The sequence below is a fragment of the Grus americana genome, chromosome 1, assembly GCF_028858705.1.
Source record: "Grus americana isolate bGruAme1 chromosome 1, bGruAme1.mat, whole genome shotgun sequence".
In the NCBI taxonomy this organism is placed as follows: Eukaryota; Metazoa; Chordata; class Aves; order Gruiformes; family Gruidae; genus Grus; species Grus americana.
In genome coordinates this window covers 41,391,379-41,408,425 of record NC_072852.1, presented here as the reverse complement: position 1 = coordinate 41,408,425, position 17,047 = coordinate 41,391,379, and the positions used below count along the sequence as shown (strand labels likewise).

The window sequence follows — 17,047 nt, the reverse complement described above, 5'->3', positions numbered from 1 at the left end:
AGCTAGGCAGCTTGGGTGTCTCCATGATTTAATCACCCCACAAGTAATTTACTACCTGATAATCATCTTGGCTATAATTAAATAACAACTTCCATATTCACCCTTTTATATGTGCTGATACTGATACAGTGTAGACCCAGTCATGCATGGCCATGTCAAGGTTGAATGTGGCATAATGAGGAAAGGCAAATTATGCATGAAATGCAAGAGGAGTACGTTCAAAAGAAAAGGGAACGCAGAAGGCACACGATGATGTAGAAGGGCTTTATATTCACATCTAACAACCTGGAATCAACACAAGCACTTCCTCTCTTATTCCCAGATAGCCCTCGCAGAGGAAGAATGCTCAGGACTGTCACAGGTAACACATGAGTGAACTAGAACTACCCTTCTACATGAATTGTCAGAGTTTGTTGGGTTTTTTTATTGTGTTGCAATTACTCAGCCACGTTGAACATTTGTCAGCTGTGAGTTCTTATAACCTGTAATCTCCACAGACCTTTTAGTACTGATACATAGCCTTCCTGATCTCAGCACTGGTATATAAATTGTATTGTTCAGTCACAAGAGACACTCAGTTCTGTTACAGATATATGGGCAAGACATTGTCTTCACCACTACAGAAAGAAATACAGATTCTCTTACAAAGAAAATGAAAATGTTGCAAATAATTTTTTCTGGATTCTTATGGGAGGAAAGGGATTATAAAGAAATAAAGTCAGACTTGGTGAAATCTCCAACACCATTTCTTATACATCGAAGTGAATCATCTTATGGAAACCAAACCATTGCCAGGCAAGTTTTTAATGGTGTACTTGTACATGACATTGTGTTGAAGAACTGATGATTATATTCTGCCACATTCCATGTTGCGTTTACAAATCAGCATTGCCTTGGTTTGTCTGCACATTACAATTAGACAGAACTACACAATGACACAAGCCACAGGCCACGCTGTAAAGGGAAAATTGATGGGTTTGAGAAGTTAGCCATATCATGTGATGTTACTAAACTGGCTACAGAAAAAGCAGCTGACAGAAAGGCACAGTGCCACACATCTCAAATCCCTAAATATCTGTTCATTTTGCTTAAAGCATCACATACAGTGTTTAGATCACTGCGGAGGTCCTGGACGACATTTTCTATACTCCTGGTATCCTTCAGAATCTCAATGCTCTGCGTATATGGATTGAAATACACAGAGAAGGGACGATTGATTGATTTGGCAAAGTCCCTGAAAGAAAAAAGAAAATTAACACCTCTTTTTTTCAACCACTAAAGAGGAGAAAATTAGATTTTTGAGTCAAGGGAAATAATTTACCTCATCTTTTCTTTGGCTTCTTCAAAACTTTCTGAAACAAAGTAAGCTTCCTGGAAAGTAGTGATAAGGCATTCTTGCAAACAGGTTGTCTTTGGATCGAATGTTTTCACATTTGCCTTGTCAGAGAGAGCATGCTGCAAAATACACCACAGGATCCGTTAAAACATATTTTGATACTGCTGTGTATCTATACAACTCTTCATATATACAGCTTTTATATCGCTGTGCTGTATGTTTACCATTATTTGGTAGCCTCTCTTGTTTTACATACAGTGTTTTTTCAGTTTGAACAGAAGAAATAATTTGTAACTTAAAAAAGCTCTTTTTATGAAAGTTATTTTTTGCAAAAAATAATTATTAAAATAATAAATAGGAGATTAGAAATGCACCTGCCATGTAGGCATACAGACCTAAATCTTCAGCTGGAAACAGGAAAGTCATCAAATAACCACTCCTGAAAAATTATCTATACAACTACAAATACGTATGTCCCAAAAATGTCACTTAAGTAGCAGAATTGATCATTGTCTTGGTGGGTGAATTGAGTCTGACCAAACCATTCATATAATCTGTGCTTTACATTTTCAGGCCAAAATCATATACTATTTTCCTGACAGTGAGTTTAAGAGTGAAATGATATATCTGAAAACCCATTAAACAATGCCCACTTATTGTGTATTGATGAAATGTATTACCCTTCTGTACACGTACACCTGAGCAATAATGTTCCATATAGTACTGCAAGGAAAAAAGTAACTAAGCAAGCAGGCATAGATAAGTACAGAGCAGACACTGGGCAGATGAGGCATCAAATGCTGCTACCCAGAGAAGAGATTTCCAATCAGACTTTCTCTTTATGCGAGTGGCACAAGCCACTAGAAAGGGCACAGAAGTTTCAAAACTGAAAATCAGGTAGTGAGACATTTTTCAACACAATCTTTTTCTAGCTCCCCTTTCCACTTGAACACTTGTGTTAGCTTTTGGATCTACCTTAACTTTTAGAGCACACGTATTTTCATTTTCAGTGCTCTGTAGAGAAGTACAAGTTTAGGAAGCAGAGTATATTTAGGTCAACTTTCAACCTTCTTTAGTCCCTTAGTATCTATCCATAGTGAAGATGTGCATGAAAAGCATAGAGAAATGACAGGGAGGGAGCAGATCCCTGAGGTCCGAAGGTGCCTCTTATTTCTTTACTTTCTTTCTGCATAGACATTCTTTATAGCAAAGTAAGGTGTTAACCTTAAGGTATTCACCACGCCTTTTATCTGAGCTCTTGCTTATGCTCATTCCTAAATCCCTGTGAAAGGCTCTGAAAATAACACACTTAGCTCTCAACCTGCAGTTTCCAAATAACAGGACACAAAACTGGAACAAGAACCTCTTCCTCCCACCTCCTCTCTCTCCAAAAATAAATACATGAAAAATTAATGCATGGAATCTTAAAATGTCAGGGAATTAACTTTAGTGCATGTATTTTTTTCCTTCTCACAAGGTTTGCTGTTTCTAGCCAGCCATCAGTTAAACGGGTTTGAAAACAAAAATCAAAAATGGTCTAATCTTAACCAGAATCCTCTTCTAAATAGATTGCAGGAACAGGCTCACCTTGTTTGGCCTCCGTCTATACCCTTGTTGTCACTGTCCACTTGCAGAGCCATGATGTGGTTGAGTGCCTGTAAATTTAGGCATTTACCTCCTTCTATCGAAATGAATTTGTTTATCTTGACTGGGAATTATAATGGGCTCCCTGGGTGGTTAACTACAGATAAAAACATCTCCTCTTAAGGTGCCTTTGTACTTCCGGGTGAGACTTGATGCCTCAAATATCTAAAGCACAAGGTTTTAAAACTCTGAGTGGATTGAGTGAAGCCCTGTGCAGGGAATTAAGAGAGTGATACTGGCGATGTTTTCTTAGGAACTGAATCAGCAAGTGACCACTTCTGGCCCAGGGATTCTCTCCTGTACTGTGACAGCTTCAACAGAAATGGTGATGGTGGTGTCCTCTCCTCCACTCACTAATGGCCTCTGCTGGGACAGGCCCGCTCCTTGGGACTGAAGCCATCAAAGGCAAGAAGGGGTTCAGCCTGTGGCTCCTACATCATGAACAACTGCTCTAATCACTAATTTTATAAAAGGGGACAGTTTAAAGAGAAGCGAAAGCTAATTCTTTATCATAGTGGATGTCCTCCAAGAAAGCCTTTCTGGTTATATGAAATGACTCCTAATTTCTGGATCCCAGTTTAGTTTACCCATGAGCAGAGCTGCTGCTTCACAGAGCAACTCGGCCAAGACTGGGATGTGCAGGCACCAGGAAACACACAACCTGGAAACAGAGGGTAAAGAATTCAGACATGCCTTCAATGTTAGCTGACAACTCGTCAGTTATTCTTAAGATTGCAGTTTGGGAATGGAGTGCCTAAATTCTGATGAATTCCCACCCAAAATGCCTACCTCCCTTCTAGGCTATGGTCTCTTGGCTCTTGGATCAAGTTCCCAAAGCAATGGGAGATGTCTTTACAAAGCTGGATGGTGTTTTCAAATTCTGCAGCCTGGCATCTGTAATGTCTACTATTGAGTTGATATGCTGACACCAGCAACACCAGAGTTCAGCAACTGAACTGAGCCTGCAGACAAACCTTCAGATAGACCACAACCTGTTTAGTGTGAACTAGGATGGTCAGGACACTGCCTCAAAGCTGAACTAGAGTTTTTCCAGAAACATCACAGCGCTCTAAAATGTTGGTCCTTGGCACTCTCAACATTATGAAGTGCAGAATCTCAATGAAAAACTTTGTCCGGTGAGTCCAAAAGCTTTCAAGCTCAGGCCTGTACTTATTTTAATGAGTGCTATTCACTTATGTTTTGGTTGGACATACAGTTCTTCAGTAAACTCATTTGAGTAAGTATCCAATATGGATTTCTCCATCACAAACCTCTTCAGTTATCCACTTCCAATGAGATGTCAAGGCTAAGAATCATATGGAAAATAACTCTTGGTCAAAGAGAGCATCTTACCATCTTGTGGACTTGTGATAACTGTCTCTAATGGCCCATTCATACACGTTTCTGGAGTAGCAGAATAGTCAGATATACTGGGGCAACTCAGACGGCACCAAACATTTACACTGAGTAATCGTGAATCATTTCCTAAATGACCACTATCACTGACACATGAAAAAAGAGTTTGGTCTTGTAATTTCTCCTTTGAGTACAAAAAATGGGGTGCAATAATACAACTCGGCGCTTTTCAGTTTCAAAAAACCAAAACAAAACCAAAATACAAAAAAACCCCAAACCAAAAAGCAAAATCTTTAGCTAGCAAGGGGAAAACTTGAAGTGAGCTATAAATACTGCATTGTCTGAGGATTATGGGAGGGCAGAATAAGAACACAGGTGAGAAGTTACCTGTGTGCCAATACTTATTTTATTGCCTTGTTATTCTGTGGGAGAACACAGAGTCTTGAAAAACCTGCTCTTAAATGTTTTTCTGCTTATCTACAACACAGGACACTTTCAGATTTGCAACCTGATTTTACCAGAATTTTTTCATGTTATCAGTATAATTTTTTATACTTTTTAGACAAATAGAAAAAGACTGTCTATTTTTTAAAGGCACTAAAATGAGCATTTGGGATCCAGGAGCTGTTTTCTCCATCATCTTCATCCTCTTCAGAAAAGACAACCAAAACTTGTATTTGAATCTTTTTCGTTATAAAGGCTAATGTTGCCTCTTCTTAACATAAACTATCATTAAAAAAAAACCTCATGACTGGATAATGTATTTGACTTAAAAAATCTCTACAGAAAGATTTGAAGTCTACCTCTGTTAAATACAGAAGCATATAATGGATATAAGACTTGATCTACAGCCAACTGAAGTTGATAGGAGACTCCTTTAATGAAAGGGTTCAAGAGAGCATCATACAAAGTAAATGGATTAAAGTTTCCGAAGACATTTGGATTGCCTTTTAGACATAGTTTTAATAATTGAAATGTACATTATTTCTGCCTTATCTCTAAGCCCCAAATATATACTGTGTAATAGTGTTAGCTAGAGTTAACCTGACTATATTAGGCAGAACATTTTATAACTACTTACTGTATTATTCGTTTCCCCCCCAGGCTTCATTTTTAATCATCTCTTTCTCCTTATTTTGTTGTGCTTTTACATTTTTTTACTTGATGCTTCCATAGCATGCACATCAGGAATTGCATTTTTCAGTATCTGAAATTTGAAGTCTAAATGCTGAGTGGGAAAAAAACTTGAAGGGAATCCTACATTGATAGGCTGGCACCCACATTTCTCTAGCTTTTATAGTTCTTTGTTGCTAAAGCTGTTGACCAGATTTGTAGAGTGGAACAGTGTAATGTAGAAACAGAGATGACTGAACAAGCCATTCACTCATCTGAAAAGCCCAAATACTGCTGGCAACTTCCACCCTGCAAATAGTGCGACTCACTTATTTTTAGAAATTTCTAGAAATTATACATAAAATTGGCTACTGTTGTGTTTCCTGTGCATTGAAAAGAGAACTAAAAGGGAGGGCAGCTAGAGAAAGGCTTTTCTTCTTGCTGACAAAGGAATATTGATACCAAATGCCTGTAAAGTCAAGGTAGCAAAATTCATCATTGAAACAAGATCTACCTTCCTACTGACAAGGGTAAGTAAGTATTTCAACTTCTTCACAGAAGGGACTGTGGGCCCAGAATCATCATTGTCTTAAGAATGGCAGTAGTTATTTCTGAAAGAACTTCTTCACTCTGACCCCTATGAGAAGTATGGGGGTTGCACACATGAGGGTCAGACTTCATGGCCATGCAATCTGGTCTCTTATTCATCCTCACTCACCACAGAAACAGCCAGTATTGTTCTCTTCATTTTCAGAGTAATTGCTGCCATCCATTAGCATTTCAGCAGCAATCAGGATATTGATATCATCAAGATTTCAACTACAGTCTATTATATTAGCATTATCTTTCAGATACCTTCAGGTCAAGGAAGAAATTTTCCCTCCCAGTGGGTGCTAGGAGATAAGGGCGGAGGTAAGGGAGGTTGCTTTCCCAGGAAACATCAGAGACTGGCAATGGCTTGATGCAAGGCTGTGCACCAATGTCATGAGTGCCCAGGCATTCTCCTTCCCGAGCACCTGCCTGGTGTATCTTGTTGACAAGAAGCACACTCAATGCCAGGTTTCTGGTCTAGAAAGAACTTCTCCCATGGTCAGATTAGCAGAAAACTTAGTAGGTTTTTTGCATTTTTTTTCCTTACGTTTTACCTTCTTTTTAACCCTGGAGCACAGTTCCACAAAGACTTCCCGGACATTTTTTACCTTATCAGTTCTTTCATGGAGACTATGGCTATATGTGGTATGGTGCTGTTCTGTGCCTGCAGCACACAAGTGCTTAGTATCTCAATAACTGAAATGTCTAACTTAAGTCCCTATGCTCGGTATATGCAAGATCTGGTGAAATTTAATAGCTTATGATACACAAGAGGCCAAACCAGATGATATAATAGTCCCTTCTGGCTTCACATCTATGAAATATATATGTAGTGTAATAGAAAAGTGTATAATATTATTGATTTATGGTAAAATTATTATGATATATGGCTGTACCTTTGAAGCAGATCAATATAGTCCATTAATGTGCACATTATTTAATTTTTACTGTTGCTTTTCAAAAGGATTATTCTTTGCATTTATACTCCGAGATGATTGCTGAGTGAAGAACACAGATTTGGGATCACAAATGTGTGGTAACAAAATATGCGCTCTTGACAAGAATAATGTGTTTGTTTATGACATTGATGGTAGAAGATTTATTATGTTCTTGACTATTCATTTTCTCGCTTTTATGCCCTTAGATTTTGTAAATGACGTGATAGGCATTTTCAGGGTCATCACCTAATGACCATAACTGTTAGTTTAAATAAAAGGCCCGATTCTCTGCAGAATCCTGCACAGAGTTTATGGCTCAGCACTGAATGTTGTTCGGTCAGAGGAAAACAAGTGGGACATGTTCATTTCTTTGCGTTTAACCACCTTTGCATCGTGGGTATAAAATATTGCCAGGCTGATACAGAATGCTTCTGCGGCTGAAGTATGCAATGAGCGTAGAACAACTGTAATGCAATCAAAGAAAAAATATTGGAGAAAGTAATTTTCTTTGACCTTTTTTCTACTAAGAAAGAATAGCAATTTGACTAATGAGCTTCACCATGAACACTCTCAGTTACAGGTGAAACAAACAGCAAAAAGGGACTGAGATACTGCTATTAAACTGCCAGGTAGTTCACTGAAAGCTAGCCCAGGAGGGTGGGAAGATGTGTAAACGCAAATAAACAGCAGATATATTGCAAAACAGTTTGTAAATACTATTCTGTATATGCTTTCTAAAACCAAATGTTTACCTGAAAAGCCACCATGAGTTCATTTGGGTCCCAGAACATGGTACTCCCCACTCTCCTTCCCCTTCCAACAGAGAGATGCCTTATGTCCCAAAATATTACACTTGTAACAAAATATCTTTTGTTTGTTCCCTATGTTTTCTAGGCATAAAAAGAGGCAATAAATGACCCACTACAACTACTCACACTGTGCAAGGTTAAACACTTTCACCTTTATAAGAACAGGGCTCTATGTACTGTCACCTAGGTATGTACTTCAAATCTAGCATGAGTTTGTATGCATTCCTTAATTTTAAATATGATTAATCTACTGAATCAGGACTTTAATAAATGTTGTTCTTTTAATATTAATAATGACTCCATTGAAATACATTGGATTACTTATAATAGAATCATGTCTGATTTCAAAACAATTTTTTGTGTGTATTAAAAATATACACTTTTCTTCCGAACAAAGCTTTCAGAGCCCAAGGCACCCTTACCTGTTAGAACCTATGAGCCTCCTTTTACAAGAAATGCAAATTCAAACAGAAATAAGTTTTGTAGTTTATAGTTGCTTTGGTACTTCAGTCCTTACAAATCCATTTCATGCTTCAAGTACTAGCTGATATTTCAAACAAAGCTTTTAGGTCAATATCATATTTTTAAAGGAAGCTTTTTATCTTGAGAACTTTAACTGTTATTTGAAAGTCAAAATATTTACAACCAACTATTATTTTGTTAAAAGAAAGTTGATTCTGCTTTAAGGGCACATACCTTTAATTCGCCAATAGAAGACAAAAGTCCTGCCCCATAAGCACGTAGTTGTCCTTCTTGCTTGCAAAGGCCAAATTCAATCGTAAAAAAATAGCACTGTAAAATACACAGATATACAGATACATATAGCGTAGTTGCAAACAGGCACTTCAGCAATGATAATCGGTACCATATTCACTTGATTGCCCCACTTCAGAATTTCATGTCTTTAATATAGATTTGGATAAAGTATCTTGTTACTGCTAAGCACTTTAAATGTCACGTTCTGCAGTAAGGGAGCTTTGCACAAAAATGTGAGATTCTGCTTTTTGTCTGGGCACTCAAGCAGTTCACAGGAATGGCCAGTTAGGAACAGACAGGCAAGTTCATTTAGGTATCAAAGGCACTGATAGTAATCTGCAGAGATTTTTGAAATTTTCTGAAATAAATGGGGTGCCTTAAAATACAATCCTACAAGGTAGTTGGTCCACCTGTCTAGGAGCCTCTGAAGATCTCTGAGATCTAGTTCAGAGCACCCAGGTGTAAGCTCAAGCTGATGCCACTTTAAAGTCTGGCCCATATTTAAGTGCTGTCTTGAGTTAGAATTAACTTACTTATGTGTATGTGCTTAAGAGCCTTCCTGAGCAGAGGCCTTAGTCTTCACTAGATTTTACTCTGTCATAAATGAAGAAGTAATATGCCACTTGGCTTCTCAAATTGCAGAAAGAAAATTACAGTCAGTCAAATGAGTTCACTTGACCAATCCATTACAATTGTTTTTTAGGTCTACATTCAATCAGGTAACATATCTGAGCTGTAAAACTGATGAGAAGCTGTGAAAGAGATATGCTAAATCAGTTTTACAGTACTGTACCTAACTTAGCTGTATCCACCCAACAAAGTTAAATGTTAGGAATACCATAAGAAGCACAGATAGGCAGCCCACTGTCCTCTAAATGCAAAAGACAAGTCACTTCTGCTCCTATGGTACTGTGTTTGGTTTTGTTATGACACATCAAGATTGCTTTCTGATGTTAGATCAAACAGATGAGATTAAGCTAGCAACTATTTCTACATACAAAGGGTTTAAGTTGATTCCTAATTTATACAAAAATACTGCATACACATATATATACACACGTACCTGACAATTTAAGTTTTTGTGCAAAGGACATAACTCCTCTGAACCTAACAGATTTACATGTCTTTGCAGAAAATATGAATTTAGGATAAGAAACAATCCAGTATTTGGTACTAAATCTTAAATTTTTCTGAATAGCTTGAGAATGGATCCTAATACAATTTTTCTCATCCATTTCCTCCTTAAACCCCAATTCTTCCAGGCTGAGTATCACACTAAACGCAAAAGAGCAGAAATTAACAGCTCTTTTAAGTTCAACAAATGTTTAGAAATTGAGAAATGATTCATTTCTCTGCCTCTCATAAAAGTTCCTGTAGAGCTAGTGATTCATGCAGCACAGCACTATGTAGAAGGGTGTAATAAAAAAGAATAAAAACATGAGCCCTGTGTCTGATCCAAACCTGCTAAGTCAGCTGGGAAGAAGGAAAGGTTGCAGTGACTTCAAATGTCTTGAGTCAGATTTCATCATAGCAGTCAAAGGCAAAGATATCCACAAAAGGAGGTGAAAGCACAACGTTGTCAAACAAAAAAAATCAAAGTTCCACCTCTGGCTTTGCTATTGACTCAGATAAGTGGAGCTGTAATAATTGTTTTCTTTAGATGCAATGAGCTGATTGTTGCCACTTAGAGGAAGGCCAAGACAACTGGTTTCCAAAAAAGACGTCTCACGAACAAACAGTCAGATACACATAATGACAAAGGCATCACTGTAGGAGTAGAGTGAAGCTGAGAGACCTACCATCAAGAATACAAACTTAGCTTCTCTGCCTAAATATTTTGCCAGAAAAACCTTCAGGGGGCTACAGTCCTGGTTCTGCCCCTGCTGCCACTGTCAGCAATGAACCACTCAGCTTCACACTTAAATCCCACTAATATCTTTGAATTTGTCGTCCCCCCCTCAAGTCTCTTAAAAGAACCCATTTGGTAGTAGTTCTTATCTTCTGAAAATGAACATCCCGACAGACAGACAGCAGGACTGGGCTCCTGAAAAAACACAGTGATCACAGTCATTTCCATTCTTAAAACCAACAACAGCTAAAACCAGAGGGGTCTGGTGTTTGTCTGTTATAAATCTGTAAGAGCAGCCAGGGCTTTGTCCCCATATGTGGGACACCTTTACTGTAGACCTTCCCCATGTTGAGGAGGACCAAACCGATGTCGTGTGGCTGCCAGGAGAATGCCCACTCGGCAATCTAAGGATGTCGGATGGAAAGAAGAGAAACGCTTTCCATTTCCCTGAGGATGTGCACTCACGGGGAAGGAAGGGGCAGAAGGCAGAGCTAACACTGGCACAGGAGATAGCAATCCCTGCTGCCCAGAGGTAGGGTGCTCACAAGACAGAGGGAGACCTTGATTTCACTTCTTCTTTAATGGACAGACAGCACACAAAGAGGGATCTTTTTTACTTGAGTTGAAAAAAAAAAAATAATAATAACAACAACAATAATATAAAAGGAAGTCATATTTATGAGCCAACACTTGCTGATGAGAGCCTATCTTCAGTATTGATAAGACTTGCACTCTCAGTATAACTAACTCAAAATGCAGACAAAATGACCAGATGATAAAATACGTCTGCCTACTACTAACTTGTGGTATTAAGCTATAGCATTAAGAGAAGTCCTTCAAATGAAAAGCTGATTTTTTGATAAATTTGCTATATGCAACAACTACAATTTCTGTATTTAAGATAGCTCTGCTTAGCTAAGAAAATGAGATAACTCACCCAATGCTGCCATCTTCAGATCATTAGTCAGCAATACACGATTCCCCCCACCCTCCCACTCACAGGCAGACACGCAGAGGCAGCTTGGTGCCTTACAAGACTCTGCAGGCTTTGGCAAGCTGCGGTCTCAAGTCTACAAACATCGAGGCACACTGATAAGGAGGTTAAATGTTAACTATATAGAGACACTTTTTATAGACCAGATGCATAAATACCTGCTCTATGCTTCTTTTTGTATGGTAAACTATACTAACTGTGGTACTCTATATTATATACAGGATAACTGTACTGGAGTGGGAATGACTGAACAAAGAAATGGCTGTTGAGGTGAATAAATTTTTTAAAGCCTCACCTGAAAGTAAATAGCTGATTATGATGATGTTATGTGTAGGTCGCTGAACGCAAGCACAAATGGGGGCATGCGGGCTCCCGTGTTCTGATTTCATATTTTGGACCTGTCCCCAGCATACTCCCCAGCCTGTGGTGCCGAACGTGTGGCTCCTCTACAAGCTACAGCAATGTCCTGTCGTGTCCCTTCTCTTCCAGTTCCACTTCATCTTTGGGGTGAAGTGTAGATTTGCTACAGCCTATAGGTAGGCCCTTGAAGTGGGAAAGGTGTCTTTCCACGTTGTATAAATTCTGTAGTTCTTGAAAAGCCTTCCACTAAAATGTTGCTCCATCACCCAAATAAGCAAAATAAGATGAAGAATCAAAGTGCCAAATGAAGGACTAAAACTAATTTTTAAGCCAAGAGACATCAGTGTAATGATCAAGACTAGGATAGTAGGATATGATCTTAATTTCTTTCATTTAACTGAAGTACATGAAAGATAATTTACAGTCATGCTCATGAAACACTGTCTACATGCGCTCAAAAATTATTAAGTAGATCCATGAAAGAAAATCCTATCAAGGGATATTAATTATTAATATAGCAGATCTCTTCCTTCAGAGTCCCTGAATCAAAAGTCATTGGCAACTGAAGTAGAATACCAAGCAAATATCACCACCATATGGCTTTAGACCTACACTGTTCTCCAGATGTCTGCAATTTGCCAGCGTCAGAGACAAGATACTGGTATAGCTGGTCTGGTCCAGCATATGTGTGATTGTAAGAGTCAGATCAGTTGTCCTACTACTGACTGGAAAGATAGAGAACAGATCAAGCCCTGGAAAACTCCAAGCCTGTTCTCCAAGGTAAACACAATGTCTGTTCTTCATGTTGAGGCACTGTCCTGCATTATAAACTGGACTACCAGAAGAAAAAGAAAAAAAAAATCAGTGACACCTATGACAGCTAATAAAAAAAACATTGTTATTCAAGAGTATTCAGAAATTTTCAAAGTCGGGAAAAAGGTCTGATAAGCTCAACTCTCCTCATCTGACTGGTTTCTGAGGCTTTGAAAATCACTCCTTACATCATGTCATTTTGCATTTGGGAATCTCCCTCCTGGGACCTGTGTGAAGAATTTGTGCAGGGTGTTGGGTGCTAACGTCACAGAGACAATACTTCAAAATCTGACTTGTCCATAAAAACGCCTTTCAAGCCATTCCACTTCGCTTAGTTTTCTTATGCTTAGAGGCCGATATTTGTGTTCACTTGGCAATTTTCAGCATGATGTACAACGTGAGATTTTATCTGTTCTCTAAAAGTACCTTGTAAAGATGTTGTCAGGATGAGTCCTGAGAACACCAACCATGTCGAGAGCTGATTCACTTGCCCTCCCTGTTGCAAGGGGGAAGGAGGAGGGATTGAGTAACTGCATGACTGCACCCCTAGCACATGGAAAGGAATATCCATCACTATAGGAACTGCTAATGGGATGGGGCTACAGCCCCAAGCTGACACGTAGTAGCACAATCGCTTTATAAAGTTGCACTGAAGACAATACAACTACTAATGTGCATAAATACTTGCAAGTCCAGTGCCAAATAAATATCCTTAAGAAAACACCTTTACATTCTTTCTACTGGATTTATTATTTCAAAGGATATTTGAATGGACCGCTCAATTCAGAGGTGTGTGATATGCTCACAATATGCAAAGATTAATTCCTTTTTCTTTAGACCTTTGATATTTTAGCTCTAAAATTATTCACCTAGAGATTACATCTCTCATATAGTTGCAATTATCTCGTAAGAAGATAGTAATATACAACTGAAAGACTTTCAAAGATCCCATTGTTAGAAATTAATCCTAAAAATTAATGAAGTAAAGGTGTTTTCTTTCCCCCGTAAAAGTTGCTCAAATTGCAAGCAAATGTTGATTCAGAGATATCAGTGACCCCATTTGTGCTTGCTTTTTTCATTCAGAGCTGGCAGAAATAAAGTTGTGAATAGTCGCTTATTTTTCAGTCTCAGAGATATCAATAGTCACTAAGAAAACAGCTGGCATTTCACATTTGACTGAATTATTCAAAATTCACAGTCTGTTGAGTAGTATCAGGAATGCTCCGCTACAAGAAACAGATAGATGTACCACAGGTAACCCAGGCAACTAGCCAGGACAGCCCAATGTTGGAGTTCAGACATCAAGCAATACCGGCTATTTGACAGCTATTCATGCAGGAACATTATTGAGTAGCAATGCAGGGAGATTTTTGAACAACAAATAAATCTCATGATGAGCTTGTGAATAGATCAAAAGCAGAAAAGAAGTAAAATTCAATGGCTAAGTCTTTCATTATAGATGATTCGACTACCTCCAACAAAGGCAGTGACCCTATTCAAAGCCAACAGCATTTCTAAATAAGAAAACAAAGTTTAATTTTTCAGAGTTACCTTCTTGAAGTATTTTGTTTAGTCTGCCACTTTGAAATGTATTTAGGCTCACTGAAATGAGGTTTCCTTCAGGGATTTCAAAGTGTATATATTTAACAATATTCTCCTTTTTCTCTCATCTGTCTGCTTTGCATTCAGACCTTTCATTAAGGGTGAATGCTTGGAACAATCTCTTTATAAACAGAAGTTTGAGTAGATGTGGTGCCGCTCATTAGAGCACTCGGGGATAGACGCACACCAGCGTTCATATTTCTGTTGACAGCCATAGCACACTGTATCACTACATGCAAATTCCTCTAATGCAGAGGCTTGGCATGCTCAGTGAAAGCATGCACTGTAGGGAGCACAGTGGGGCTTAACCCCTTGTGAATACTTTGAAATTATATGTTTCTTTATTCAGGAGTTTCTGGAGAAAAAACTCATAATGGTAACCAAAATAAAATTATCATCATGAGTTTGTAAGGAAGCAGAAAATGTACCTCAAGCAACACAATGCTACAGGGGTATCAGTAAGGAGGTAACTCCATACATACAACACTGGGGAGCCCAGACAAGACTGGTGCAGCTGCTGCTGCTCCAAAAGAAGTTAGTTCCCACAGGGTTGAAGCCACTAGATATCCCATTCCACGTTTGCATTACTTCTAAATAATCTGAGTTTAGGCTTGCTCCACACAAAGATGACATCTATCCACCCCTCTCATTTTATCTCAGTTGAAAACCTTGGAGACCCTTGGAGCTGCAGAATTGGGAACCTCAACAATGAAGCAGAAAGTGTTTCTGTGTAAAAGGCTGGTGTTTCCTGGCAAGGCAGCAGTTCCCCTCCACCAAAGCTAGTGGGCACAGAGATGATGGGAAAAATCAAGCCCACAAAAGCACACTTGCTTCAACTCGCTCAACACAATCGGAAAAAGAACTCCTAGTTTTTTCAACATAATTAACTAATTGTGTTGAAACTTAATATGCAGCTAAGGAGATGAGACCATAGAAACTATGAACTGCTGCTTAGATCATTTGTTAAACATAAGGCATTGAAGCCCTAATGCTTTACCCTTCCTATTTCCCCTTCCCTATCATTTGACTCTTATCTTGAACAACTTCTAAAACCTGAGCTTTTAAGGTTTATTAATTTCATATGGAGTTATTAAGAACAAATGATGTGCAATAATGAGCCATTCCCTTTCCACTTTATTTTACAACATGTAACGTGAATTCGTGTTCAGTGCTCCCTATGGTAGCTGAAGTGAATATTTGCTCATTTCTTTTTCAAGCTGTTGCTTCAAATCTCAGCCGTCTAGAGCTTTCGCACAGTTAACATAAGAGGCACAGTCAGGTCTTTTGACACGTTAGCTGGGACTCCAAGCGATGGGGTTGTCTGAAAGTCAAACTAAAAAGAAAATTTTAAAAGCTGAGGAAATATGTGTCACTGCTGCCCAACCATACTCTTCAGTCTATGCTGCCTCATGTGACACACTCAGTCCACCATGATTGTTCACAGGCTGCAAGGAGGGTCGGTCTTTAGGGCTCTGCCATTCCTGTTTTCCAGATCTTTGTCCTGCTACTCTTTCAAATGAGGACTTTATGTTAAAAAAATCCTATCAAATCAAGAACGATCCTAATTTTATACGCTACATGGGCAAGGGCTGGCATCCCAGAAGTGCTCCCTCAGCATTGTGGCTTATACTACAGCTTGGAGAATATGACTCCTCTAGCAAAGGGCCAGGGACTTGAACACTGACAGGTTGGCACGACCCAAGAGAGAGCAGAATTTGGAACAACTACGCATACAAGAGATCATTTAGCTGTCCTTCATCTGACAGCATTCCCATTTTATGAAGAGTCATTGACTCTAGGACTGTTGGCTCAATTATGAACTGCATTGCTTAGAAGAATACCCAAAGAACAGACAAAAACAACCTCAGACACTTTTCGTCCTCTGGCATCCAGAGCCAGCGTCTCTACAAAAGCCTAGCCTAGACCTCAGGACCTCTTTCCCACAATTACCTGGAGACCTCAGCACTGGTCCAACATAGTTTCCCCTTCTCAAAAACGCCTAACTTCCACTCCCCAGCAAGCACGTTAAGAAAGAGACTCGGAAAAGAAGGCATAAAGTTGCAACACTCCCTGAAATACCAAGAAAACCTCTTCAGGCTGGGGAGACAAAGTCTGCCCTTTTTAACATGCTGCAACGCTCTAAGGAAACTGCATAAGGGAAAACTGGCACTGGAGTCTCTTCCACTTCTCCAGGGAGAAGCTCTTCATAGACTGGTAAGGTAAAGCTACAGATTAACAAGAAGCAAAGGTGCAGCAACAAATCACAGTACAGGCAATCCTCATTTTATAAGCAGAGAGTTTACTGAATCACTGTCCTATGCCAGTCCACTGTCAGAATGAATTACGGCAGGCTGCAAGGCCTCTTTAATAACTATCCTTGGCCAGCCCAGAAACAGACCCACAACATCCTCCCTGAGGCATTCCCTTGGGGAAGGCACCAGGCACACGTGGTGCTTCTCACGATGCCATTCTCTGCAGCAGGCTGTATCCCACCTAATTGCCAGGCCAATTAATGCATATGGCAATCGCACTGCAGGGATTGACACAGAAGAGCCACTGAGCCTCCCGTGACATTTTAGCTGAGGAAGGGTATGAGGTTCTTGTGTACATGATCAGCAGGAAAAGTCCTAATGTATCCACTAACGAGGGGAAGTCGTATCTTCAGAAAGGGGAGCAGCCTCCTGGGCCTGGAAGGATCTCACAACTTTTGCAAGCCCTGGAATTGTGGGGGCAGAAACACCATGCACAGACAGGGACAACTGGCCAGTGAAGTTTTAAAATTCTTATTTCAAGGAAAAAATGCACTATTTCTTCACAGTCATATCCACTTCAAATTTATTTTTGAGGAGCAAAAAAGGGTAGGACTTCATTCCAAAAATAACAGCA

The 17,047-nt window shown here is 39.2% G+C and overlaps 1 protein-coding gene across 1 annotated transcript in view; it reads right to left on the bottom strand.

The window, feature by feature from the left end:
* Nucleotides 1–1,059: 1,059 nt before the first annotated feature.
* TPH2 (tryptophan hydroxylase 2) overlaps nucleotides 1,060–17,047 on the bottom strand; it is a 49,690-nt gene continuing 33,702 nt past the window's right edge. Inside the window, exons 9-11 of the mRNA XM_054843474.1 lie at nucleotides 8,484–8,579; nucleotides 1,322–1,455; nucleotides 1,060–1,234 (exon numbers count right to left, since the gene is read on the bottom strand). Coding sequence (XP_054699449.1) covers nucleotides 1,060–1,234; nucleotides 1,322–1,455; nucleotides 8,484–8,579 — 405 coding nt within the window. The remainder of the gene's footprint in view (nucleotides 1,235–1,321; nucleotides 1,456–8,483; nucleotides 8,580–17,047) is intronic.